The sequence below is a fragment of the Cebus imitator genome, unplaced genomic scaffold, assembly GCF_001604975.1.
Source record: "Cebus imitator isolate Cc_AM_T3 unplaced genomic scaffold, Cebus_imitator-1.0 Scaffold500, whole genome shotgun sequence".
Taxonomy (NCBI): domain Eukaryota; kingdom Metazoa; phylum Chordata; class Mammalia; order Primates; family Cebidae; genus Cebus; species Cebus imitator.
Window position 1 is genome coordinate 1,362,120 of NW_016107815.1, and position 25,011 is coordinate 1,387,130.

The 25,011-nt window shown below is 42.9% G+C and overlaps 1 protein-coding gene across 4 annotated transcripts in view; it reads left to right on the plus strand.

The window, feature by feature from the left end:
• The window catches only part of LOC108292702 (transcription factor 7-like 2), a 142,192-nt gene that overhangs the window by 80,198 nt on the left and 36,983 nt on the right, over positions 1 to 25,011 (plus strand). For all 4 annotated transcript variants that reach the window (XM_037733212.1, XM_017513764.2, XM_017513765.2 and 1 more), the window contains one exon: positions 8,261 to 8,362. In XM_037733212.1, the coding sequence (XP_037589140.1) occupies positions 8,261 to 8,362 (102 nt within the window). The remainder of the gene's footprint in view (positions 1 to 8,260; positions 8,363 to 25,011) is intronic.

A 25,011-nucleotide genomic window follows, 5' to 3' on the forward strand; every position in this document is an offset into this window, starting at 1 on the left:
TGTAGAGACAGGTTGTCACTGTATTGGCCAGGCTGGTCTTGAACTGCGCACCTTGGCCTCCCAAAGTGCTGGGATTATAGGCGTGAGCCACTGTGTCTGGCCCTACTTACCTTCTTTATGTTAATTCCTGCACCATTGATTAGCTTATTGTCCCATTGACTGTGTCTTTAGATGACTTCTCTGGGCCTCAGAATAGTCCATATGTGACACAGAATATGCTTAATAGTAAATGCTGCAGGAATCCATGCATTGGAATAGAAAAAGACTTTTAGATCATGTTCCTGATTTCTTGGTATAGACTTAGAACTGGAGTGGAGAAGAGGTTGCCCAGTGAAGAAATGAAGTGACATGCCAGGTAGGTGGCAGAGCTGGGCCGGAAAATAGGTTTCTAGCCTCTTCCCCTTCTGCTGTGCTTTTCCTGGGAGCACGGACTCATAATTTGAAGCGTGACTTTTGCGGGAGGGTAGAAGGAAGGCTTGAATCTCAGCCTGTGGGGCCCACTGGGTGTGAGAGGAGGTGAAATTCCATACGGATTGTGCATCTGTGAGCTGCTGTGCTACAGGCTCCCTGCAGAACCGTTAGCCTGGCAAATGCAGAAGCAGTTTAGGGACAGGGCTGTTGAAGGGTTGGTGGGGTAAAGAAAACAGTGAATCCCAAGTTTCATTAATTGGATTTTTTGGTTAGTTACTTGTTTTGCTTCGTTGTGTTCCATCACACCAGTGGCTTCCTTAGCTCTGGTAGAAAAATTGCCTTGGAAAACAATTCAGTGTTTGCCCGTAGACTTGGGAGGGAGAGATGCTAGATGCTAGAAAGTCTTGTTATTACTTTGGGGACACTGAGATGTTCTATTTGCCATGTACTTTGAGACACCGATCCTGGTTGACAGTTGATAAGAAAACCAGGTAAGAGAAGGGATTTGTAAAGTAAGTCAGGATAAGCGAAAACACAGCCGGTGTGCTGGAGTTTGACTGCCACCTGCCCCTGTCACCTCAGGCAGTCTGGGTCTTGCTCTGTTGCCCTTAGCTTCCTCCTTGCTAACAGGTTACTTTCACCTTTCTGCTCATTTATTTTGCAGGGTCATTGTGGATGCCGTTTTGAACTCTAAAATACCCTCTAAATATGAAGTGATACACTAGTAGTGCTCTTTATGATTAAAAATATGATTTTAATCATTATGATTAAAAATATTTATGAGAAAAAGGTTGACTATAAGGATTTCATTGAAAATCTTACATAAACCCACTGATAGGGACGAAGATAAGGCCATTACACTGTTCACACAGATGCCTTGATATCTTACCTCTCTTTCCCTGTATTCCTTTTATGTGAGAAATGAGATAGTGATTTAAGGGAAAAACTTCAGAGTTCCGACTCTGTTGGTTTCCCCCCGCAACTCAACCTTAAGATCTTACTTAAATTTCTTCCTTTCCCTTCCCTCCCCCCAACTTCTTTTTTTTCTTTTTCTTTTTTTTTTGAGAAAGGGCCTTGCTCAGTTGCTCAGGCTGGAGAATGTAGTGGCACCGTCTTGGCTCATTGCAACCTCCACCTCCTGGACTCAAGTAATCCTCCCACCTCAGCCTCCCAAGTAGCTGGGACTATAGGCACACACCACCACATCCAGCTAATTTTTTTTTTTTTTTTTGTACAGATGGGCTCTTGCTATGTTACCTAGGCTGGTCCTGAACTCCTGGGCTCAGGCAGTCTTCCTGCCTCAGCCTTCCAAATTGCTGGGATTACTGGCATGAGCCACCAGGCCTGGCTTGAAATTTTTCTATGGCTTTATTCTTTCTCCAAGTACAGAGTCTATCTACCCAATCTTCTGAGATCTTTGGTTTTCTTTTCCTAGGTAACTATGGTACATACTTATTTATGCTGAACAACAGAAATCACACATTTCTGAGTTTCCTTCTCTATACAATCATGCTTTATAGGCAAGTAGAGCCTCTGTTTTAGGCTCTTGGATCTTTTTCAAAAGCTGCAATTCCTGGAGTATATTTTTACCTAGAACAAAGAAGCCTAATCTCCTACACCTTATGTATCTGCAGAAAAACTGGTTAAACGGACTTTGTAATGATGCCCCTTACAATTCTGAAGGGACTTCTGAAATAGTTTCACAGCGTTTCCATGTTAGGTAATATTTGATCAATGCTAAATTCTGGAAAACTTTGGTACCTGTATGATTCAGAGGGTAGGGCAGAATATTAATCACAACTTCTTATATTTTAACCATTCTGGGTAAACTGGGATTCCCTGACCCCCAGGCGGAGTTACTTGTTTAATAGAAGATGAGCTGAATTTTCCATCTTCCATTTCTGAGAAACGAAATAGGTTTAGAAAGAGACAATCAGGCCTGTTCTTTAACAGACGTGTGTGTGCCTATTAGGTGTATGTCACAATCTGAGTTCCTGAAGAAATAAGTGTCTGCTGTTGGGTTGGATACTTGTACTTCCTATTTTCTTACTTTGCACATTTTTCTGGTATTTCCCTTTTTATGGTGAGTGGCCTCTGGTCATCTTTTCTTTTGTAAAGTGTAATGATATGAGAGTTGTCACCGTGGTGCGGTCTTTTTTGTTGCATACTTGTAGGGGGTCAGAATGAACGGCCTGTGGCAACGCTGCACTGGGAGGTTAGGAGCAGCCACCTTGCCGGGGAGGAGGCTTAGTGACTTCAGACATGATGTGCTGTGCCTGGCAGTCTCCTTGGCTTTGGATGCATAAGCAGAGTACTGACTTCGTATTTTATAAAAACCAGGAGTACAACTTTGACACTAGAGGATTAGGAGGATTTAACAGTGGAAAGCCATCATGAGGATAGTATCCAATTAATGCGGTTTCTTGGCCAGACCCGGTGGCTCCCACCTATAATCCCAACACTTCGGGAGGCTGAGGCAGGAGGATCGTCTGAGGTCAGGAATTTGAGACCATCTTGACCAACATGGTGAAACTCCATCTGTACTAAAAATACAAAAATTAGCCAGGTGTGGTGGCATGTGCCTGTAATCCCAGCTACTCAGAAGGCTGAGGCAGGAGAATCAGTCGAACCTGGGAGGCGGAGGTTGCAGTGAGCTGGGATCCTGTCACTGCACTCCAGCCTGGTCAACAGAGTGAGACTCTGTCTCAAAAATAAAAAGAAATAATAATAATTGGGTTTCTTTTCTTTTTTTTTCCCTCCCTCCCTCCCTTCCTTCTCTCCTTTCCCTCTTTTCCTCTTTCTCTCATTCTTTCTTTCTTTTTTTTTTTTTTGAGACAGGGTCTCGCTCTGAACGTTTTCCAGTCAGAATTGTTCAGGGATTTTTAAAACTTCCATTTTGGAAAGGAGGGGTTAGTTATTTTGGTGAGATTGTGGTCTAGTGGTTAGACCTTGTGACGGAGGCCTCAGCTAAAGGGTTCGATTTTTTTTCCAAGCTTTTCCCTCCCAACTTGAGTCAATCCAAAACGTTGCTTTTGGGCCACCAGACATGCTTTCCTACATGCCTGCATGTGGCTGTTGGGATTGAAGGCCCGGCGAGGAAAGGCACCCTATCTGACGTGGGCAGGCCTCTACACGTTTATTCCCTAACCAGACATGACAAACTATGGCCCATAGACCAAAATTGGCCTGCCACCTGTTTTTGTCTGGTCAGTGAGATAAGAATGACTTTTATTATCATTATTACTAATATTTTTTGATCCAGGGTATCATTTTGTCACCCAGGCTGGAGTGCAGTGGTACAGTCATGGCTCACTGCAGCCTCAAACTCCTGGGCTCAAGCAGTTCTCCTGCTGCAGCCTCCTGAGTAGCTGGGACCTACAGGCCTGTGCTGCAGGCATGTACTATCATGCCCAGCTAACCTTTTTTATTTTTGTAGAGTCTTGGTGTTGCTGCCCAGGCTGGTCTAGAACTCCTGGCCTCAAGCAATCCTCTGGCCTTGGCCTTCCAAAGTGTTGGGACTATAGGCCTAAGCCACTGCACGCAGCACTTTTATTATTTTTAAATGGTTGAAAAACATCAGGAGTGGAATAATATTTTCTGACTCAGGAAAATGATGTGAAATTCACATTTCGGTATCTATAAATAAGGTTTTACTGGAGCACAGCCATGATACAAGACATACATTCATTGCCTGTGGCTGCCTTCCAATTACAATGGCTGAGTGGAGTAGTTATGACAGAGATCGTATGGGCCTCGGAGCCTAAGATGCTTGCTGTTTGCTGCTTTATAGAAAAAGTTTGCCAGCCCTGTCCTGAACAAATAAAGGGATAAATTCCACTTGCCCGTCCATCTGTGGAGCAGAGTGATTGAAAGGAAATACTGGAAGCCACAGTGGTGTTTTATCAAGGATGTGAAGTTTCCTGGCAACTTTGTTGCCATATCATCATCATCATCATCACCATCCATCATCATTATCATCATCATCATTATCATTTGTCCTTTAAGTTTTTATGCTTGTTTAGAAAATAAATTTATACAGAGCCCTCAGTAGCAACTGTAAGGGGGCAGGTTCTCAGGGCAGCCCATCCTCGACATTCTTGCTGCTGATGGTAGATTATCAAAAACGAAGGCACCTCCATGGGATCAGGTTCCATCAGTCTGGCTTGAGTAGATGCTGATTTCTGCTAAAACTATTTCTCAAAGGAACCTCTCCTCATTTGTCTTTTCTCCCTGTTTTCATTGAGGGACATGGAAGAGGAGAAAAAAAGTTAGAGATGCTTACCTTTTTCTTTTTGCTGGCAATTTAACACTCTTTTCAACTGCTTTGATTCCTTTCAGGCCATTGGTGTTGCATGTATTTCAAGATTTGCTCACAGGTCCAAAGCTTAACTTAAGCTCCCTGAGACATATCACAAAATACGATTTGGGGAAAAACTCTAATGGGCCATGATCAGAACATTATTATTTAACAAAGGATGAAATACTTAAGCCAAGTTGGCCTTCTTTCTTTTTTTTTTTTTTTTAAATGAAAGTTGAGCAGACTCCCTTCCAACAGTTTTCAATGTAGGAATTCCCATAGCCCCATTTGATTGCAGTTTGTTGAAAAGTTGAATGTTTTTATAGGCAATTCATAATTTCCACGTTGAACAGCCTAAGAGGAAAAGAGCTGGAGCCCACTGTTGTTTTATAATGGGATGGTGGGAACATTTTTTTCCCCTTCCCCAAAAGGATATAAAACCAAGTCAAATGGTTGGGAAAACGTGGCACAGGGTTCCAGCGCTTCTGTAAATCTGAGATGCCCCCTCCTTCAGGTCTTCCTTTAGGACCCAACAAAATAGAATTTCCTGCTGCTTAATGTCTCCAGGAAAGAAAAGATTTTCCTCTAGGCTGTAATAGCACCTAATTTCCTTTTTCTTCCCTTTATTTATTTATTTATTTATTTATTTATTTATTTATTTATTTATTTTCCTTATTAATAAGGACCAATTGTAGAAGATGAAGGAACCTGGGAAACCCATCACTTTTGGAGAAGGTTGATAGCTTCCTTTAGAAAATCCTGACATAATACTTATTTCCCCAAAAGGCACTTCATCAGCCTGAATGCCAGTTAAGATTCAAGGAACGGGCTTGGATTTTTGTGTGTACCCAGTGGTTCTGTGGCATCAAGTTGCACTGGGAAGGAGAGTTTGGGGCTGTCGCTGCGGAGTCCCTGCAAGTCAGCAGGACTGGGGCCGTCTTCCTGCACCATCTGGATTTGGTTAACTCTCTCTGGGCAGTGGGGCCGAGTCTCATTTCCTCCAACAGTAATGTTATATAGGCAGTGATCCTGGGCCGCTCTAACATAATTGAAAACTATGTGTATTGTAGGCTTGGAGCGCTGAAATGTAGGCTCATAAAAATATGTGGTGCAGGTAGCCTATGGAGATTGGATGTGGCATACAATGAAGCTTTTATGTAAAGTAAGAATGATAAGTCTCCATGTTAATACTGCATTATGGGCATGACAGTTTGTGGGTGGGTCCTCAGGGCAGGTCTGTCACCTTAAACAAAGCCTAAGTTTCCTAATTCTACGGAGCTGGTATTTGGATGTAATCAAATCTGTTTTACAGGTGGCCAAAGATGGGAAACTTGTCCACCAATCCAGCTCTCCCCACTGGGGGATAGCATGGGGTGTAGATGGGTGTCGACTGCACTTGGCAATTTTGTTCACGGGTTTTTATGAGATGGAGAGGTGAGGGTTGGTGGGTGTCCATTTTGGTTGGCCTCAAGGAAATGACTCTATTGAGTGGTTTTGACCAATGCAGCTCATATTGTTATGTGGTAAGTGAGAATGGGAAGAAGTTGGGGCGAGACAGGCCAGCCTAGATTCCCAGAGCCCTCTGGCTTGGGTTACAGATGGAGACTCTGGAAATACTTACTTTAGCGGTTTTCAACTTGAGATGATACCGCTCCCAAAGAAGTATCATCTGTGTGATGGTAAGGATGACCCAGGGCATTCCTGTTGGTATTTACTGTCTGGGGGCTTGGAGTCCTAGAAGTCTTTCAGTGTTTGGGGCAGACTCCCCTGTCACAGAGAGGACGACTCCCTCGTATCCAGATGAAAAACCAGAGATCACCGAAGCAAAGGGATTTGATGCAGGGCCTTGTGGCGAGTCACAGACACGACCAGACTAGTAACCAGGTTGCTCACCGGGGGAGGCCTCTAGGTGAAAGCTCTGAATTTGTAGCAGACGCACCTACCTTGTCTAGATGCTAGGCGTCATGGGAAAATCCACTGTGCACTTCGGCAGGTAGTTCTTGGGCAGTGCTCTTCCAGCTTTAGGTGTAACCAAATTTGGTTTTAATTTGCTGAGCAGTCGTATCTTTGCGGAACTTGTAGGCTGGCTTGTGGATGGCTTTCGCACTTCTGTCTCTTGTGGGATTTGTCCAGACCCTTCTTTCTGTATTGCCCATTCCTGTATTTTTTCTTTCTGTTGAAATCATTCTGACCAAGACGTAACTCTGCAGCCTGCCACAGTCTCTCATCCCAGAAATTCTGTCACCTTTCTTGGCATTTCCTGAGTCCCTGAGTCTCTGTCACAGTGTCACCATCTTTGGTGTTGATGTACTTGTGTCAGTAAGGCTCCTGATGCTGGCATAAGCTCCTTGAGAGCAGACATCTTTGTATGTCCTAATGCTTGTCACAAGCCTGTACACAAAGCGAGTAGTACTCAGTGTTCCTTAAAGTTTTGTATAGAATTAATATTAAAACTAGCCATTTATTTTGCTTAGGGAGGCCTCTGAAATGATCAAGGTGTCTTCTTATACCCCCTCTGAGCATTCACTGATGGATCAGTGAATTGGCCTTGGGAAACATAAAGCTTGCCTCGATGTGCATCTAAGCCTTGTGTCTAAGTTCTGTTTGATTTCCTGAGTGAGACTGTTGTAATGTTATCAACAGAAGTTAAATGCCTAAGAGTTTCTTATACATGGGCCGAGTCCCGCCGTGACTGGGCAGGCCACCTCACCTCATTTTACTTTGTCTGCAAAATGAGGAGTTGAGTCAACTGATTGTTCAAACCTCACTGAAAGCTAACGGATCGCTTTTGACAGAAGTAGCTCCCTTGGGCCACATACTCATTTTCTAGCTTGGAGAAAGTTGAGGACAGACAGAATTGACTTACACCTTTATTTTTATCTGTATGGTTAACCTATGCATGCTAAAGAATTCCCCTGGTCTTTTGAAATGAGTGTATACATTGTGTCTGGCACTGTGCATCCTTTACCAAGAAGTAATATTTGTTGAGTGAACTGTTGGATCATATGAGGAACTGCATGCTCGCCTTACTCAAATAGCTTTTGCTACCTAAAGGAAAGCTGCTCATGTATACTTGACTTCCTTTAAAGTGAAGGATGATGGCATTTGAAAAACAGAGGTTGAGAAGGAGCAGATTTGGAATTGATGGTTTGCCAGGACACTTCCAGCTTGAGATTTGTGTTTTACTTTCTTTCTTTGGAATAGCTCTATATTCTTTTCTCTTCCTCCCCACCTCTCCCACTTCCCTCTACTCCCACCAAATTAAGATAGCGGTAATGAAATCATTTTTTTCTGAAGCTACCCTATAGTTTGAATGCACAGACCAAAAACACAGTTGCTAGTAACATTCATGTTCTATATGTGTACCTATTAAACTTGAACTCTAAGGAAGAACCTGTTGGTATTGCATGCTTTTTTTTTTTTAATGGTTATTTGCATGCTTGTAAGTTGTTCAGTTTCTGACCCATGTTGCAATTATTTCTTCGGCTAGTTGTTTTGCATTGACTTTCTGAATTCATTATTTTCCATTTCACTTTTGTTTCCTCCTGCCAGTATCTCCAGATGAAATGGCCACTGCTTGATGTCCAGGCAGGGAGCCTCCAGAGCAGACAAGCCCTCAAAGATGCCCGCTCTCCCTCGCCAGCACACATCGTCGTAAGTAACCTCCCGGAGATGATGGCTTCCTTTATTGGTGGGGAGGAGGGGTGAGAAAGAAAATGCTTTTTTTTTTTATGATAACAGGTTTATTTGTCATCTTTTTTCTTTCTTTAAACAAAGTTTCTTTGGAAATATTCTTGGATATAGTTTATAAGGTATTCGTTTTCTGCTATTGGACCTTAATGATTGTAACCTACCTGGAAATTTTACAAACTTTTCCTCCACTCCTTTCCATGTATTTGGTTAGAATCTAGCCTCGTGGGCTCTAGTTCATAGGACACGATCACCATGGTCTGGAGGAGACTGGAAGTGGTGTCAGAGTAGTTATAAAAATACATTCAGAGGAGGTGAGGTGAAGAAGAGGGAATTAAAAAACTCAAAAGGGGAGTCCTGGATTTGAAACCTGCCTGTTATCCTCTCCCCCAATTTATCTTAATATTTGTTGGTAAATTTCTACACTAACATTAGAAAAATTTCATCTGGGCTGGCTGATTGTAGACCTAGAGTAGAAATGAACTTAGAAAGGCTAAAATGGAATTTAATCTACACATCCACGGCTTTGAAGGTATGTGAGTTTGAGATAGAAAGCATTTGTTTTTAGTAGTGAGACTACAAGTCTGTGTCTACATATATTTTTAATGTATTTTCTTAGGGCTTTGTAGGCTCTAAGGGTGGAATTTATAAATTAACCTTGAGAAGATAGCTCAGCCTTATTTGAAGATTCCCTTCTACATATTTATAACATGAGCTGGACTTCCTACTTTTGAAATAATTAATGGAAGACATTTTTATAATGAATCCATGACAGTTAGAATTATGCAAAGCATGAATCAATCATGTATTTTTCATTTAAGTATCACAAAATGTTATTCATAAATACATTTTGCCTCTACATTGTAATTAAGAAAATTGTTTTACAATTTTTATAGAGTAGAAAAATCTTAAGATGCATTCTGTCATTTTGGGTTAACTGCCTCCTTATTTTGGAGCTTGCTTTAATTGAGCATGTGTTATTTAATGAATTATACCTCTGTCATATGTGTGTGTATATATCACAAAATAACTTATTTCTGTAAAACCACATTTTGAGTCATCATTTGTGACAATGTCTTCTCTTCTCTGATATAAGTGAGGCACGCAGAAAGAAGGTTGACATTTGCTAGAAGCTTCCCCTTTCCTCCAACTCCACAATAAAATGGATGCTCATAATTACGTCTGCTCCTATCAGGTCAAGATTTCAGGGCTGGAAGTAACCTTAGATCATATAGGCCTAACCTGCCCTCAGAAAAGGAAACTGAGGCCCAGAGATGCCTTAAGTGAATTGCCCAATGTCACACGCTGCGTCAGTGGACAGAGCAAGGCCTGGATCCGGTTCTCTGCTCCTTTTCTAGAGCCTTGTGGTATATTCTCTCCTATGGGAGGTGAAAGTAACTTGCTGTGCCTGGTTCTGTAAATTGGGTCATGGTGAGGGACAGTTCATAAGTGTAAAGAAGTTGCTGGTTAGGGGTTCTGATGCAGGTTTCTCTAAAAGTGAATGCCCTGTTTTAAAAAAAAAAATCTTAAGAAACATACAGAGATTTTTAAAGAAGTGTGACAGTTCTAGACACCTAGAGAGTAAAGTGAAGAAGACTGTTTAACTTTTCCCACCTCCCTGAATTTCCCAGCGTGGGTTTAGGCTTTGAAATGTATTTTTCTGCTTTTGGCAATGGTTTATGGGAATTTCCCACATTTATGTCTTAGCTACAGAGAAAGGACCTTATCTTTAAAATCTCTCTGTTGTTTTCTCTCTCTGAGTGAGGAGAGAAGATGAGAATCGCGGCAGTGGTTCAGAGTGGGCGCTGCCCTGTGGTTGTGCTTAGGATCTGTGGGTCCCATGCCAGGGAACATTACCTCCGTGCAAGAGTGGGGGTTTGTCTGTGTGGATAGAGCAATGATCCGCCACCCTGAAATCCCACAGGAACAGTCGCATCTCATTTGCCTATGCAGAAATTAATGATCTGGAGGAGTTGGCAAAATATTCCTTCCAGAGCCTGTGTGGATTTCGGCCATGGGTGCAGCGAGGGGCTTAGACCCCTTTTTTTCTGTACCGTTTCTTAGCAGGCGTGTTGACCATAGCAGCTACCCTGGGCATGCACACCATCTTGTAGATGGAGACCTTTGTCCAAAGCTGCCACAGCTGGCAACTGTCATAGAATCTTTTGTGCTTTCTGCTGTGCTCAGGGGGACCTGGGAATGGCCATTGCCTAGAGGGGATGGGCTGATGGAGGAAGATGGGCTCTGGGAGCTGGGGAAAAGAGAAAAGCCATGAACCTGGACAAAAGGACAAATGTGGTCACATTTGTGAGATACTTGAATGCTTGTCATTAATGGTGACTTTGGTTCTATAAGTCAGCCCTGTGATGGTGCATTTCTGTAATCTTCACCTGACTCCAGGTCATGAGCAGCAGGATTTCTGGGGAGGAGGACTTAGTTGAGGGAGATAGGAAAGCAGAGTAGAAGAAAGGTCCTGAATTGTTGACCTTCTTCATCCACCTGGTTACCTATAGTTTTTCGGATTGAGGATGCATACACTTTGAGACTACAAATTTATTTATTTACTTTTTGAGATGGAGTGTCGCTCTGCTGTCAGGCTGGAGAGCAGTGGTGCGATTTCTACTCACTGCAACCTCCACCTCCTGGGCTCAAGTGATTCTCTGCCTCAGCCTCCCAAGTAGCTGGGATTACAGGCACACGCCACCGTGCCCAGCTAATTTTTTTGTATTTTTTTAGTAGAGATGGGATTTCACCATGTTGGCCAGGATGGTCTTGATCATTTGACCTCGTGATCCGTCTGCCTCTGCCTCCCAAAGTGCTGGGATTACAGGCATGAGCCACCGCGTCCGGCCAAGACTACAAATTTATGATCACATTTTTGCTAAACGTAAGGCAGTGTGCCAACCAAAACCAGCTGTACCTTGGCTGGTACGGTGTGTCTGTGTTTGTAAAGGGCACATTCTGAATTGTGGCTGATACATCATTTGCCTTTGTACAGTTCAACATTGGCCAGAGGGTCTGGTTCATGTTTAGAGTCGCTGATGAAGGGCTAACTTTTCTCCAGACACTTGGGGTTCTTGCTCACACTTTGTTTTCATTCTTTTAAGTAACATGTTGTCACATTGCAGTGTTTCATCAGACATGTTTCAAAATAATTGTCTGAGGATTGCTTCCTAATTTCTCCGAAATTTGGAATTGTTGTAACCTTTGGGCCAAGCTATTTCATGATTATTTCTAATGTCTAACTTGGAAAATAGAGATGTATTCAGTGTTTATTATTAATCATTCGAAACTACAACTTTCACAGATTGCTAAGAAGAATAACTTTTTCCAGTACCCATTTGGGGCAGAATCTTGACATGGGAATTGAGAGCATTTCTTTGGAATATATTAATCTGATTGGATTATTTTCATGTGGTATGTGGGTTACCACATTAGAAAAAAATTAATGTGTAGAATAAATGTTCTTAACAAGTGGAGTTCAACTTTATCAAATGATATTTAAATTAAGAGTAAACCCCATAAATCTTAGCTCCTGTAGCTGATACTGCATCGTGTTTGTTATAATCCAGTGATTCCTAATCTGTGTTCAGAGGAGAGAGGAAATCGATTCCAACAGGGACGATGCCTTCATTGGCTGGCCAAGAACTGGGAGTTTACACAAGGCATCAGTGTTGTGTAACCTTCCTTTTCCCGCCTTCCCTGTCCCTTCTGCCCTCCCCGCACCCCTCACAAATTCATTGACTTCTTAACAACTCAGAGACACTAGCCACAAGTTCCAGGACACCCACCCGCCAGCCTCCCCAATCCTATTTTTGCATTCACATAACTAAGCTTTTTTTTCCTTTCTTGGTGGAGTTTTGAAATTTATATTTTTAATTCTTTGCTCCTTTTTCCTCTTAAAAAATGAGTGCCAAGCTGCTAAGTTGTGCTGAGTGGTAGAGTTTGAGTCAGTCTTGGCTGGTAAGCTGTGGGGTTAGGAGCCGCTCCCTGGATACCACCTCCGGTGTCTTTGCTATACAAAGACTTTCATTTAGCTTCCTTTGTATCCAGCAAAAAAAAGATTCTGTACCCAAAATGGTGGTATTTTGGTATAGTATGTATCTTACAAAACGGTAAAAGGCTTCAAAAGTTCCTACAATTTTATCTTGGGGGTTTCCTTTTGAAGTCGATGTGGAATTTTACCTTGGGGTGGATTTCTAGTGCTTCTTGGTCTTGTGTGTTTTGTTGTGTAATGAGCATGGAGGTGTGGGATAAGAAAGCAGGCTGAATCCCGAGAAACAAAGCCTGCCAGACTCTGGTGGTGTACTTTTCTTGTTGTTACTGCTTAAATGCTGCAAGAGAGTGGAAAACTCTTATGAAATAATGCACGATGTGTAGAACTTCAGAGAAAGTCTCTGCCGTCTACCCTGTGCATTTTCAGGGAAGCTCAGAGGGCATGCCGAACCTTTGCTTTTTGTTTCTGAAGAGTTCAGGGGAACTTACTTATAATTAATTTTTTAAAACATGACCCAGAGAAGCACCCTCTTGGTTATTAAACACATGTGCTGTTTCGATGGGGTGTTTGACGTGGATTGCGGATGCTTGCTGGGACGTGTCATGTGTTGAGGGGCCCTGTGCTGCCTGCTGAGCACCAGAAAAGCCACAGTGGCCCCTACCTCTGTGGGAGGGCCTCTGCCAGGTGCCCTCAAAGAGTAGAGGGCCCATGAGGGTATGACCAGGGGGACCTGATTTCGACCGAGAAGTTGGCAGGAATTACAGGCCTGGGCAGCTCCAGGAGGAAATTGCATTAAAAGTGAGATCTGAAGGCTTGATTGGAGTTGGCTTGGTGAAGGGATAGGAGAAGGGATGGGGAGTGGGCAGAAGGAAACACATGTATGAAAGTCCTCAAGGGAAAAGTGCTTGGCTTGAGGGGAGGCTCGGGGTTGCACAGGGCTCTGTGAGAGTGACTTGGGGTGCAGGATATGGTGAGGATCTGGCATTATGGAGTCATTTGAGCAGGTTGGCTGTTTCCATAGGAGTCTCTGTTAAGTGCTGGTAGTGGGAATGGTGAAAGTAGACAGATACGGAGGAAACATCAGTGGAGCTTGCTGATAGGTTAGTTATTGGCACTAAGGGCAAAAGGAGAGTCAAAGGTATGTAGATGGAGATGCCATTTGCTGAATGGGAAATATTGGAGGAGGAGCAGGTTAGCGGCACAAGTGTTGTCTTTTTGGAGAGGTTGTATTTGCCATTGATTGATTGATTCATTGTTTTTGCAAATATTTAGTGTGGGAAAAAGCCATTCTAGAGAGAGTAGAGTCAGCGATGAATGATAACGGCAACAAAGACTGTAGCGCTTCCTACGTGAGGCTTTTTCCAGTTGCTATAGAGGCTGTTACCCTGTTCTAGAGAGGAGGAACTAGGTCCAGAGAGGTGGGGATTTGCCCAGTCGTGGGAGTCAGGATGTGAAACAAGAAGGCCTGGCTCCAGAGCACACCATCCTTTCAACCACCAGACAGAAGCTGGGAAAGAGACAATTAGGTGGGCGCTTAGAGCACAATGCGTGTGGTGTGCTGGGAGCAGCCTGGAGCCCTGGGAACCCCAGCCCCACCTGAGCATGGTGGGCATGGCTGGAGGAGGCCTGCTGGCTTCACTACAGAGTGGGACATGCATCAGGGAGGCCAGAGACTGCGCTTCTGGGTGTCGTGTTGTGACTGCTGCAAAGAGCTCGTTGTCACATGGTGGGGAGGGCCAGCGTATTTCCCGCAGGCAGGATATTTGGGGCATATGGGATGCGACACTGCACTGAATATCTAAAATGTTTTGCTTTTGGGCTATCTCCACTTTCTCTACCACTTACATACTTTCTTGTTTTTATTTACTTTATTCATTTATCTATGACTCAGCCAGACTCTCTAAAAGAGTTGACTTGTGTTTCCTAGCAGCCACTGAGTCAGAACTTTCCCATTTCGCAGTCAGGGCTGTGGTCAGGGTGTCTGTGTTGTCTGAGGACATAAAGCAAACCTTTCGGCACTGCCAGAACATTCTTTTATCAGGAGAACTAGGAGTCTCTAATAGGAAGAGCCAGGCAATCGGGTTATCTTTTGGTGGCGAAGAAGTGATAGATGGGATCTGTGGTGCTTTGAAGGGAGTGAGTGGTGTAAATTCCAAAGGGGACACGGGGCCATGATAGAGCCTATGGTCAGATGTCCAAAGCTTCCTTCTCTCCTTTCAGGAACTCTGTCCTCTGGTGAAGAGTTCTGAAATTCCTGAGGTTTGGGTTCATTGTGTGGCAGGTAACAGCCTGGCAATAGAAAATAACCCATCAAGAAGGATTGTGGGACCTCAGTTGTAGCCCCTTCCTATTGGAATCACAAAAATTGTCAGGACCTTAAACTTGCACGCCATTTCACCAACTGCCCTCCCCTGTTTTTTTCAGCCCTATTTGGTAGCTGTTTCCCCTGATGTTCTTGGACGCTTCCAGAGACAAGGGCTCCATCTCCTGAACGTAGACCATTTCTTTTTGGTACAATATGAACTCCTAAGAGAGTTCTGTCTTTCTAGGGAGCTGCAGTCTCTCTCCTGGAAATGCTCAACTCCTTGATTCATATTTTGCTGTTTAATTCTGCTTAGGTTTCAAGTTGCATGTCTTGAAAATTTGAAGGTAGCTATTATACTCCTCACAACTCCACATCTTCTCTTCAAAATGATTATTAGTTGTAATTCAAATCATCAGTGACTGGTATCTTAGACTACTTATGGATGGGAATCGCTAATTTTGTATTTAAAAGTTCTACCTCCAAAGTAAGTGAAATTTATTTTTCAATGTAGCTCTTCTTCATTCATAAACCTGATGCTCATTGTAGACAGTTTGGAAAATAGCCCATAATCTCACCACTTGGAGATTACATTACTTTTTTCCTCTGAATGTATGAATATTTATATTTGCTTTTAATATATTTGAGCTCATAGTGCTCAGTATTTCCAACCTTCTGTTTATTTAAAATGAAAATTGCTGTAGTTAATAAGCACTTCCCCATGTCATTAAAATGCTTAAGGATTTTTAATGACCACCTAACAGTCCATAATATGATTAAACCCCAATTTACTGAATCAATGCCATATTGTTGAGCCTTCAGATTGTCTCCTTTTGTTTCTGCTACTGTGAATGATCATGTGATGACCATCTTTGTCCCCTCCTCCCCCTCCCCTTTTATTGTTTTCTTGGGAGTAGACCCCTAGGACAAAAGGTGGAAAAGAACAAAGTGTTGAAACATTTCTTGATCCGTAGCCACAAATTATTTTCCTGAAAGTTCTCAGCATTTGTAACTAGCAGCAGTACGCAAGAGAGTTATGGTTGGAATGATTTTAATGTCTCTGGGGAATTGAACAACAAAAAAATTTCAGGCTTCCTTGGAGAGAGACATAGCCTTAACTCCACCCTACCCTAGAACAGAGACTCAGCCCATCCAATTCAGCCTCCCCCAAGTCCTCCACCTTCAAAACAGGGAAACAGAACCATCATTTCTTAAATGATTGGTAGGTTTCAAGGTCAGCTGATGTACTTCCATTTTATAGAATGGTGGTGCGTGTTTACTTTAGATAACTCGCAGCATAATTTTTATATGTTTTAGGTACCCCTTAGCCCTTGAATATACTCAGTTCATTTAGGGCTATTGTAGAAGTCTTGAGTATACTCTTACAACTTTAAATTTTTTGCAGAATTTTTTAGTTCTATTATCTTTGTTTTAATGGCATATTTTGAGCAAAGGTGTTATTTATTCGATGCTATGTGTGAGCTTGGTCAGGATTATGACCCTGAATTATGTTTCTGGGAAAATGCACCCACTTGTCAAAGATGTTGTTGGTTCCTGTGATTAAGGTCGGCCCACAATGAATGTGGGGAGGGCTGGCAGCCTCTCAAATCAGTTCTTGACCATTTCTCAAGCTGGGGCCTGTTGTGCTTGGGGGAAGAGTCTCTGGCAGCTCAGCTTGGGGCTAGTGTTTCCTGACATTTGTTTCGCTGAATGTTAACAAGGTTACTGGAAAAAACAGTTCTCTCCTAAAATAGGTTTAGGGAAGCACTGGGGTATGCAAAGTGAGTTTCTTTAGGGCAGGATCTTGACTCTGCAGGGGACTTGGAGGCCTTCCCTTGAGGAGGGCTTCCTCACGCTGCAGAGCTCTTCCCAACACCCGGGCAAGATGGGGACCTACTTTGGAAAGTTGTTTTTGTTTCGGCACCTGCTCTGTTTACGAAGCGTGGGAGCCTGTTTTAAATTAATGTGCGTCTACTTAGAGCTACACTCACGGTTTTGACTATGTTTATCTTCCCAGTAAATAAAACAAAATTGTTCATCTGGCACTCGGCCTGTCCTGCTTGTCATTGCTTGTCTCGCTGATTAACTCTGTGGATGGGGCATGCTTCTCCAACCAGATTGTAAGTTTCTTGAAGCCAAGGAGTCCCATGGTTGATTTCTTCACATGTGGCTCGCTCTCTCCTCCCACAATGGTGCTTTGTTAGTTAAGCAGAAAACCAATCTCTGGTTAGGGACTGGAGTTGATTTCATTTGGAATGAGTGTGACTTCATCATAACCTGAAAGTGTTCAGAACCATCTTATCTTGGTTAGCACAAGGGTTTGGACACCTGTGTACCTTCTACTTGATGGGGCAGCATGTTTGGGGGAAACATAATTTTGGGTTATGACACTGCATGGTTTGCCAGTAACTTGATAATCCACCCTTACACATTCCAGCTCCCCGTAGAGCAGGCCTAATTGCCACGGCCACGTTTGTGTGGAACGTGGTTGCACAAAAGCTCCAGAAAGCCAGGCTGAGGGCTCCTGTCTTTCTTCAATCTTGGTTTAAACTGTCTGATTCTGAGGAATCCTGGGATGGGGACACTGGCTCTTTAAGAGAACCCAACTTGGAAATCTAGAACTTGATTGTTGATTACGGACAATAGATATGTTTTAAGACTGATGTAGTAGGCTGTATGAAGTCATTTCATGATTGTTTTGTTAATGGCTTGCCGGTCAGATTTTCATCTTTATACACTAATTATCATAGAAGGAGAAAACAATTGGATTTCTGAATAGTCCCCTGGGGTGTACCGGAAACTAAGATGCAAGGGACCCAGAGGGGTCTGGCTTGGAAAGTGTGTTGCTATGTCCAGTTTCCACATCAGGATGTGTAAATCCAGCAGGTTAGCTGGATTTGAGATGGCGGGGCTTTGAGATCCAAGACCTTAGAACGGAGAGCCTAAATGTCATTAAGCCCAGGCTCTGGCCATGCTTCGAGTTTTGTGTTGGTGGAAGAGAGATGGCTGGGGCAACAGGGGCACCTGTAGGCTGAGTGAGTCCCCGTTCATCAGACCCTGGCTCATCCAGCAGGGCGTGGCTGATGTTTTCAGTGCTGTTCCCTGAGTGGGACCCAGATGCTTCCCACCTGTGCCGCATGCCAGCTGTCCAGCTGCAGCCTGATTGCAATGTGAGGCTGCTGAAGAGCTCTGGATGGTGTGAAGCAATCTGTTGTCTGGCCTGAGCCTGCAGAGGCAGGGCATTCTGGACCATGATCAAGTGCATCACCTAGGCTTGAATGAGATGGGGTCACCATGTGTCCAAGCAGTGGGATAAAGGCTTTACTCTTGCCATCCCGCTCTGATGGCACAAGATGCTTGTTTCTCTCACCAGGACACTGTCTGTGTTGCCAGGTGCTGGGGTGAAAAAACAGCAAGCATTTGAAAAGGCTGAAGAAAGAAGGGAAGCTGAGAGCAGCACAGCCTTGGGGACTGATCCATCCCATTGTCCCAGAGGGGGGCATGTTATCAAGACCTGTCTTTAAGCTGTACCTCTGACTCTCCCCGTAAAGTTAGACCCAACTCAAGAACACATGTGAGATCCTAAGAGAAGTATTTCCCCCCAGCCCTTTCAGACTGAAAGGAGACACCAACCTTGATGGGTGGAGGTACAAAATAAAGTCTAAAAACAGTGTCTTGTAACTGAAGGGGAACATGGCTGGGCAGAGGGCTCCTGGTGAAACTTTTGGGATGATTCAGTTGGAACTCAGGAAAAAAAGTTGTTTTTCTGGAAAGAGGTACCAGCCCCCTTCAGCCAAAGCTTATAAATGAAGGAATGTCTGAGACTCAGAATTACAGTGACCAAGGCAAGACATTGTCAAAGGCTGAATAAGTGAGTTTGACTGGGAGAGGCCATGTCTATTTCTAGAAAATGGCCAGGCATCTTTCCCACAGTATTCCTTGAGCCCCCTCCCATCCCTCTTCAGGAAAGCATCGAGTTGGCTGTTACTCTGCTTTTTTCCTAAATTATGAAGTTATTTTCAGGTATTGAGAATAACACCTATGTGCTGAACTCCCAGCATAAGAAATCAAGCATTCAAAATGGAATAAGGCTCTGAAACTGACATCTGTCACTACACATTTTTTTTTCCTTTCTGATAATAGTATTTCCTGACTCCACCCTCACTCTCTTAATTTTGGTGAACTACACTTCCCATGTTTCACTTGGTTCTGTTGCACATGTGATTAGGTAAGGGACAGAAGTGATACTTAGTATGAGTCTTTTCCACACAGAGAGGATCTAAATCTGTGGCTCCTTGCAACTGCCTTCATACATGTGCATACACACACACACACACACACACACACAGTCCTGACTCAATAGAAGACCCTCATTTGTGGAAGGGTAAAAGGGTGAGGCGGAATGCCTTTATGGCACCACGCAGTTCTGGGTAGCCAGTTCCAATCCTGGGCTATTTGGTAAGGAATCAAGTTAGAAATAGTATTCTGTTCCTTACGACCAAAAGAGTTCTAACTAATAGTTTGCCAAGCTTTATGTTTATTATAAAAATGACATGTTTTTCTTTTGGATTTTTAATGTGTTTGAATTAAAAATGCTAGACCATGAACTGATTCTTCTATCGCTATGTAAAGAGAACCCTCTGAGAGTGGAACCCGCCTACCTTCAAGAACATGTTGGTTTGTGCTAGTCTGAGGACTGCTTGAAGGAGACTTAGTATACACGATTGTCCCCCACAAATGATTTCTGGAGAGAGGCTGGTATGAAAAAAGGAGTTTCCGGCTGGGTGCGGGGGCTCACGCCTGGAATCACAGCACTGTGGGAGGCTGAGGTGGACGAATCACCTCGGATTGGGAGTTTGAGACCAGCCTGACCAACATGGAGAAACCCTGTCTCTACTAAAAATACAAAAAGTTAGCTGGGCGTGGTGGCGCATGCCTATAGTCCTAGCTACTCAGGAGGCTGAGGCAGGAGAATTGCTTAAACCCTGGAGGCAGAGGTTACGGTGAGCCAGGATCGCGCCATTGCACTCCAGCCTGGGCAGCAACAGTGAAACTCCATCTGAAAAAAGAAAAAAAAAGGAGTTTCCATGATTCTCTCCTGTGGTCCTGGGGAATTCTGAAAATGAACTTTAGGTATTTTTGTGAAATTCTTATTTTCATATTTTTGGAATCTCAAGAGTTTTCTTTTTCATACTCCTCTTTGCCCTAAAGCTCTCTTATTTTTGTTCCTTGGGACAATTGAAGAGCCCGCAGATAATTAATAGTATGAAATACTGCCCTGTTAGCTGAAAAATGTCACAATAATGTAATAACATAAATAGGGAGGCATCACTTTAACTTGTCTTGTGCAGTCTCCTCTACTTATTACCACTTACTAGTATTACTAGAACCGTTATTTTTTTAAATCATGGAAAATTGGTGGCAAACTCAGCATACAAGTTATTTGTGTTTGACTGACTGTTACAACTTCACTATTTGATGAAGCTTCTGCACATTTTCCTTCAAGACACATAGAAACTGTGAAAAGATTGTGCAGCTCCAAAAGGCTACAGCATTGATCGGAGGACTCTGAGCTGAGTGCCGTGTTTGTACCTGGATGGCAGGCTGGGTGCATCTGCTGGGAGCAGTGTGTTGAGAGAGATTCTGAGGCCGTATGTGTCAGGGCTTCCAGGGGAAGGATGCATTGATGGATTAATTTCCGCCAAGGCTGAAAGAGGAGAGAGAAAGAGGGCTGTAGAGGTGTCACAGCTGTCATTGCTGTTTTAGGCAGTCAAGCTTTTGGGAAAGTGTCAGAAATTGAGCCCCCTACTGGATCTATCACAGCCCTGTCAAATGTCCATTTAGACGTCCTGGTGAACAAAAGTCCTACCGACTCACCGTTTAAAAACTTGTTCCATATGAAACGAAGGGAGAGGGGAACATTTTTCATCCGAACCCAGAATGAGGGACCTACCCAAGGCAACGGATGTAGGCTGAGGAGCTGGACTGTGGCTCAGCTGGCTTGATGGATCTCACTTTGTTCTTCCCATGGCTGGGATGTCTCCTTGGTCTCCCTGACCCCTGTGTCTTGAGGGCATGATACATGCACCAAGCGTGAAGTGTGGATTCAGCCTACTTTCTGTGCATTCTACCTGTGAATGATTATAGTGGATCCCGCCATATTTCTGAGAGTTAGGAAAACTGGACTTCAACAGTGAACTCTGTTTCTCTTTTCCTCCCACCTTTCCGTTAGATGTTGCATGATTCAGAAATCAAGATATTTCCAAGAGAGTGATAACTTCAATGTTATCTAAACTTTTAATTTGGAATAACAGGGGTTCTTTCTTCTTTTTTAATAAATACAAATGAACTTACTTATTTGATTCATTTTTCTGGTGCAAACCCATGATGCCCCCCTCCCGATTTATCTGCTACACCGTGAGTTCAAGCCTGGCATGGGGCACAGGCACAGCTCTCATGCCAACAATCTCATGGTTAATTTCAGAACATAATTTGAAAAATAAAGCCCATTGAGAGGCAATAAGGATATACGGTGAGCTAGTGCGTGTTTGGACGTTTGTGTGGAATAAGTGAGTGGGTAGAGAGGGCATTTGTCAAGGAGAGGGAGGGCGGTCCATTGGCTTGGGGGAAATAGGCTGAGACTACAGGGGTGGCCAGCACCACATACAGAGGCCAACAGGGTTGGGCTTGGCTAAGTGCTCTGGTGTCTGGATGCCTATGTGAATTTCCTCTAGAAGTTTTCAGTTGGCAAAGTAGAACCTGCTGGATATGGAGCAAGGGTGTGCATTGTCGGGATTCTGCTGGGCGCAGGCGTGTGATACCAGAGGTCAGAACAGAAGCTGAGGGATGGGGCTTTGGGAGCGTTTTGTCATGTACTGTTCTGGAGCCTCCGTTACAAAGTCTGCAAATGACAGACCAGAGCTTTGGTTCTCTCTCATGCTGGCTCCCATGTTCTGGATTTTTCTTTTAATCTTAGAGTTAATCCCAGGATTCACATGCTGAAAGAAAACTTAGAGGTCTAGTGATGCAAAACCCTCATTTCGATAGAGAACTGATGCCTTGAGAAATGGAGAAGGAAGGACAAGATCGTGATAAACTGGATGTTCACTGAGCACTTACTGGCTCCAGGCACCTTTCTAAGAAATGTATGAAGTTGTCAGGTTTAATCCTCACAATGCCCTTATGAATGAGCTATTATTGTCATTATCCCAATTTGGCAGATGAGGAAACTGAGGCTTAGGGTGAAGATGATGTATGTGCTCAAGGTCATATAGCTGGGAGGTGGCAAGCTGGAATTGGAACCGAAGGAGTCTCGCATCAGAGCCAGGGCTCTCACCCTTGAGTGTTACGCTGCCTTAATCAGGGACACATACAGGCGGGGAGAAGCAGGTTTCCGGGCACCAGACCTGACTGGTGCCGGTCAGGCTACACCAGGGAACCTGGAGGCCTGTCATTCTTTTGTGATGCTGTTAGTTCCTGTTGAGGAAGTGAGGCTTTGTGGGTTCCTAGGAGGAAAAGGTATGAACTCATGGCAAAGACAGGAACCAAAAAAGGGAGAGTTGGATCACTATGAGGCTTCTATTCATCCCAAATGATACCTGTTTTTATACCACGTGTGTCTGCAAACTTGAAGGTAAATCACAAATCTTTTTGGTAAGTTACAATGGGTGGAAGGTTTTTGTTTTTTTTCTCAAATCACCAACCATTTAATGCTATGTATAGTCACTCGCTAATCTATATTTTGTTTGATTTTGGGTCTTTGAGTATTAGGGTCTTCCCTGATGTTTGGCAGTTCCCCTTATGGGGTCTATCTCAAAGTTGTTACACTAACAGCTTTGGGGAGAAAGTTAGAGGTGGGCTTCCCTGTTTTTAGTGGCTGTATCTGATTGTTCTGTCTCTTCTCCAGGACAGGTGAGACTGATTGCTCTCTAGCTCTTTTTAAAATCAAAACAAAAAAATACAGAAATGTACAAAGAATAACAAACACTTCTGTACCTGCCACCTAAAATAACAATTATTAATCTGTTCCCCTCCTACTCCATGATTTTCCCTCCCAGGATATTATTAATATGAAAATGGGGTTCAGGCTTTGATACTTTTTGACCTCTATTTATATTGATCTATGTATTATAAATACTTAAATATATTGATCTATGTATTATAAACTATAATATAATATTGTGGTTTTTAAATTTTACATAAATGGCTTCACATTCCACATAACATTCTGTAGCATGTTTTTCTTTTCTGTTTTTTTTTTTAATCTTTTATTTTACAGCATGCTTTTCTTATTCATCATCACATTTGAATTTTATCAAAATTGTACATTGAAATTTAGCTCATTCTTTTTAACTGCTACATACCATTTAATTATACGGATAGACTATAGCTTTCTGTTTCTCTATTGATGGTTAATTAGGTTGCTTACAGTTTTTTAAGTTTACAAGCTATGCTGTAATAACCATTCGTGGGCAAGTGTATGTAGGTATGTATGTACCTATAAGTTTCTCTAGGGTTCATGCCAAAGTAGAGGAGTTGGTAGGGCATGGGTTTGCTGGTCGTCATTTTAATTCACATGCCATTGTCAAGCTCTCCAGAACAACTGGATCAGTTGATTGGATCAATGAGTATCCATCACCAACATATAAATTCTTTCCTCATAATCTCACCAATGCTTGATCTTGTTGGACTTAAAATTTTTGCCAATTTGTTGGGTATTTAATGGCATCTTACCTAATTTGCATTTATTTGATGACTCCTGAGGTTGAGCATCTGGTCATATATTTATTTTCTCCTCTGTGGCTTGCCTGGTTTAATGCCTTCATTTTAAAGAATCAGATAGTTTTCTATTATTGATTTATAAGAGCTCTTTATATAAGTTGGAAATCTGATTATATGTGTTGGAAATACTTTTCCTAGGCTGTGGTGTTTTAAAGTATAGCTTTAGATGGGTTTTCATTTTTACCTTTTATTTTAGAGATGGAGTCTCACTGTATTGCCCGGGCTGGATTGCAGTGGCTCTTCACAGGCAAGAGCATAGTGTGTTGTTATAGCCTCTACCTCCTGGTACCAAGAGGCCCTCCTGCCCCAGCCTCCCGAATAGCTGGGACCACAGGTTAACATCACTGTGCCTAGCTTTAGATGGGTTTTGAAAGAAAGAAGTTTTAAATTTTAATGCCCTCAAATTCATTTGTGTTTTTTCCTCTATGCTTTTATTTTGTACCCACTCTAAGTAGCTCCAAATTCTGCAGATAATTGATGCAGGAACTTTGATTTTGATTGGATGTCTGCTCTCTAACAGCCACATTGAAGGAAATTAGTTTTCTTTGGTAAGAATCTAAGCCAGGGGTTAATTTCTAAACTAGGATTTAAATATAATTTAAAGCAACTCACTTAGAATAAGATGCAAAAACTGTGGACTGGACCCATATCTGGAAAATTTGAAAGTGCTAGGGCAATAAAGAATTCTTGGTCACATACAGCTGTGGTCCTGGGCTCCTGACTCTGGGACAGAAGCTTTCTATGTTTTATCTCATCAGTGTTAGCAACAGGCCCTCTCGAAGCAATTTTTATCCCCATTTTAGAGATAAGAAAACCAGAACTTAAAGCAGTTAATTTATGAAGCGATTGGCAGAGCCAAAATTCAAATCCAGACCTTTCTGACCACAAAGCTTGTGTGCTGAGTATTGCGCCCCATTGCCTTAGTGCGAATTACTTGGGATTTGTTTGAATCCCAACATCTTTATATGTTATTTTTAATTTGAATTTAAAATTGGAAGTGGGGTGATGAGGGTAGAAGACAACAGGAAGGAGAAGGGCTTGAGATTCAATAAAAGAAACTAAAAACCCGTCACCAGGAGGGCAGTTCAAAAGGGAAGAGTTCCATATTTCATGTAACTAAAACGTTAAAAGCCCAAATAATTGCATCATGCAGGTCTGATGCTGAGTAATCATCCTCCCCCATATTATTGGTGGGGGGGGGGGCAAGAAGTCTAGGAAGCTGCTTTTGCCTAAGGAATTACATTCCAGGGGACTCTGAGGATTTAGGTAACCACAAAAGCCATTTATTTCGAGTACACTGAGATTTCTACCACTTTGATCCCTAATCCATAGCATAATTAATAAATGAAATGTGCTGTAGCATGGGTTTTTTACAAAGTGTACTTTTAAAATGGCTTTTGGTCTGACATGATTCATTTGCCACTTGGAAAAGCGTCATCGCCTCAGATGGGCAGGCTGGGAGAGGATGCCTGGTGGGGAGCCGAGGGCAGTTTCCTGGGGCACAGTTCCTGCCTTGGGCCTCTGCAGAGCAGT